At 38.6% G+C, this 2981-nt stretch overlaps 1 protein-coding gene across 1 annotated transcript; it reads right to left on the minus strand.

The window, feature by feature from the left end:
* Nucleotides 1-886: 886 nt before the first annotated feature.
* On the minus strand, nucleotides 887-1980 carry defbl2 (defensin, beta-like 2). Its single transcript, XM_044222998.1, has 3 exons — nucleotides 1842-1980; nucleotides 1437-1548; nucleotides 887-1259 (listed from the first exon to the last, which is right to left on the minus strand). The coding sequence occupies exons 1-3, from the start codon at nucleotides 1897-1899 to the stop codon at nucleotides 1238-1240; spliced, it is 192 nt and encodes a 63-aa protein (XP_044078933.1). The 5' UTR covers nucleotides 1900-1980; the 3' UTR covers nucleotides 887-1237.
* Nucleotides 1981-2981: the final 1001 nt, after the last annotated feature.

A 2981-nucleotide genomic window follows, 5' to 3' on the forward strand; every position in this document is an offset into this window, starting at 1 on the left:
GTAACCATATGGATAGTAACATGTTTAGATCATATAGTTAGTTGGTTACTAAATGTCAGTATTTAATCATTTATTATGACAGGCTTTTGTTGTCCAGTAATGGTGCTGGCTCAAACTGAGGTGAGTATATTTGTTTTCAACTGACAGTCATGTTGCTTCCTAAAAGAAAAATAAAACCACAAAACCAAAGTTCACCAACAAAGATTATTGACCTTACAGTCGGAGATAGGCGGACACTATGACAATGAATTTGCTTTGCAATCGTGACTGGTGGATCGTGACGTTTCCGTCTGTTCCAGACAATGTTGTCCGGACAGACAGAATGGTGAGATAACATAAACACAGACAAGAGACATAACACTTCATTCACAAAAGCTCTATTCCATCACAGCTATTTGGGTCAGTCACTTGACCGTTATTGTCTCCTGTCAGTACAGCGCTGAGTGAAAGCATGCCAGACTCAACTCAGACTGCTTTCCATGCTGTTATTTCCCCAAGGTCAAGCCAAGTGGGTAATGGGCTGCACATAGAGGTGTTAACACTACATTTAGATGTTTTTCAGATGTAAAGTGAAAGAATTACTTTGTGTTACATTTGGGACAGTATAATTAAAGCTGATAGTGATGATAATGATGATCCTAACTAAACAGAAAAAAAGCAAAGTAAATTTATTTTCATGCATTTATTGGCAACACTGCATTTCAGAGAGTATGCAATGTAATGTTTTTACTTGACTTTCACTGCCTTAAACATGTTCTTATTGAGACGTTTTACATGTGTATATGTTTGTTTTATATGTTATGTTTTGTTGTGTGTGGACCCCAGGAAGTGCAGCTGCTACTTTAGTGGCAGCTAATGGCTCTCCAAATAAAGAATAAAGTAGAACTAACTGTTCACAAAGAATTTATTATGAAACGGCATTAAATGTTAGATACAGGATCAGTCACACAAAGTTTCAAGCAACAATAACAGATCTATGAGCAACAGGATTGCAGCTGCACACCTAACAGCTGTAAAAGAGCTAGATCTAACTATATAAAGTGCACTTCAAAAGTACTCATTGTCAGATCACACAGTATGTTAGAAGTCCAAGAAGGGTTGATTGAGAGTAAAACAAAGTTGTCAAAATGGTTTATCCAGAAGAATGCTGCGTCAGTTACCAGGACCCCAGCTACCTGTACTGAAGAAATCAGCCCTCATGCTGTGACATCTTCCAGGCGTCATCAGATGACAGGTGCTAAGACCGCATAGCACAGCACCTGAAAATGAGCAAAGTACAACTCAAGTTAATCTTACAGTTAGCAATAATTTCTCTTTACCTTCATTAGAATACATGTTTTTGTTCTGCTGAAACTCATATGGCGTTGTCTTTGTAATAAAAGTACAAATATTACAAAGTTATGCACAGTTCTACTTTATGATCTTAGCAGGCTTACCTGTATCTTCGAGGGCAACCATGATGACCAACGATGTACTCCTGAGCATAGCAGAACCGTCTGCAGAGTCCTCTATACCCACATGTCCAGTACTGCATTTCTGGATCATTGCCTGTAGATAATTATAAAAGAAACACAAATATGTTCCCATATTCCTGATGAATATTGACTTAACATGTTGACCTGTAATCACAATTAATCTGTTAATCCTTAAAAGTAAAAAAACATTAATTAAATAAATTAATGGTTAAGAAAACAAGTTGTGATTTCATAATTTGTTGTACCTCTCCTCAGAGCAACACAAACAGGCCCAGTATGAGTACAGTGTAGTTTCTGCATTTGCCATATCATGATTTGCTTGATTTGATCTCACACAGTAAGAAAATGGGTGTATCCATTGCTTACCCTCCCCGACTGCGAGCATCAGGAGAAGCACAAGGAGAACTAAGCTCAGTCCCTTCATGTTTGGGTACCAATAAGCTTTCAGACACTGTTGTGGACAGGCTGATGCTGCATTTATACAGCATTTCAACCACGGGGGAGGAGTCCGTCATGCTCTGTCCAAATCACAATAACAAACTATCGCTGAATGATGGCAGTCTGAGGGCTGAAGGTCAGGACTATCAGCTTACTCAGCTTAGTCAACAGCTGCAGCTTCTTGAGAATTTTAGATTGCTTTTAGGCATTTTACAAAGAACCATATGGTCATTTTTTTGTGCTCATTGTGCAAAACAACACTTTATTATCTAACCTGCTGTGATTTATAGATACACAGATACAGTACAGATAGACAGGCGAAGTTATCTGTACTGTTCACCAACACAGAAATCTAAATGAAAAATTGACAGTACAAGTATTGTACTTACATACACCCCTATGTCTGGACTCCTTCAAAACAACAAGCCCTTCAAAAGTTATAATTACAGATGAAGTACTAACTAATCTGTTTGTTTTAGACACAGTAAGCAGTCCAATTCTGTCTGTCCTGCTGTGTTTTTAATGGGCTGCCCTCTGTTCGACCACTTCTCTGCGCACATCTGAATATGGCAGTAGTTCATGTGTTATTGCTGATGCTGTGAAACTACAATCAAACTGCACAAAACAGGCTGCTCCAGTGACACGGGAGGATTGTTAACAAAACAATAACAACACAAGGCATGGACACATAGCACATACACATGTACTTGTATAGCATGCCCTCTAGTGCTTATGCAAAGATGTTTGTTTGCTTGTTTATTTCTCTCTCTCTCTCTCTCTCTCTCTCTCTCTCTCTCTCTCTCACGTACAGATAAACCACCTTAAAGGAACAAATCGTGATGCGATCTGTGATTAATCAGTCTGACTAATGTTTTTTCGACCCTATATCTTTTTGTCACCACTGGTCTGGGAAAACGAGATAACAACTGAGCATGAGGAGGCTAGTCAAAAAAAATCAAGAAGCCGTCTCCCACTTCAAATCCCATGCCTGCACACTCAAAATGTTGAGAGATAAGTTAGAAATGGAGAAATTGTTTTCTTGCCTATGAATGACCTACACAATGCTGA

The sequence above is a fragment of the Siniperca chuatsi genome, linkage group LG14, assembly GCF_020085105.1.
Source record: "Siniperca chuatsi isolate FFG_IHB_CAS linkage group LG14, ASM2008510v1, whole genome shotgun sequence".
NCBI lineage: Eukaryota > Metazoa > Chordata > Actinopteri > Centrarchiformes > Sinipercidae > Siniperca > Siniperca chuatsi.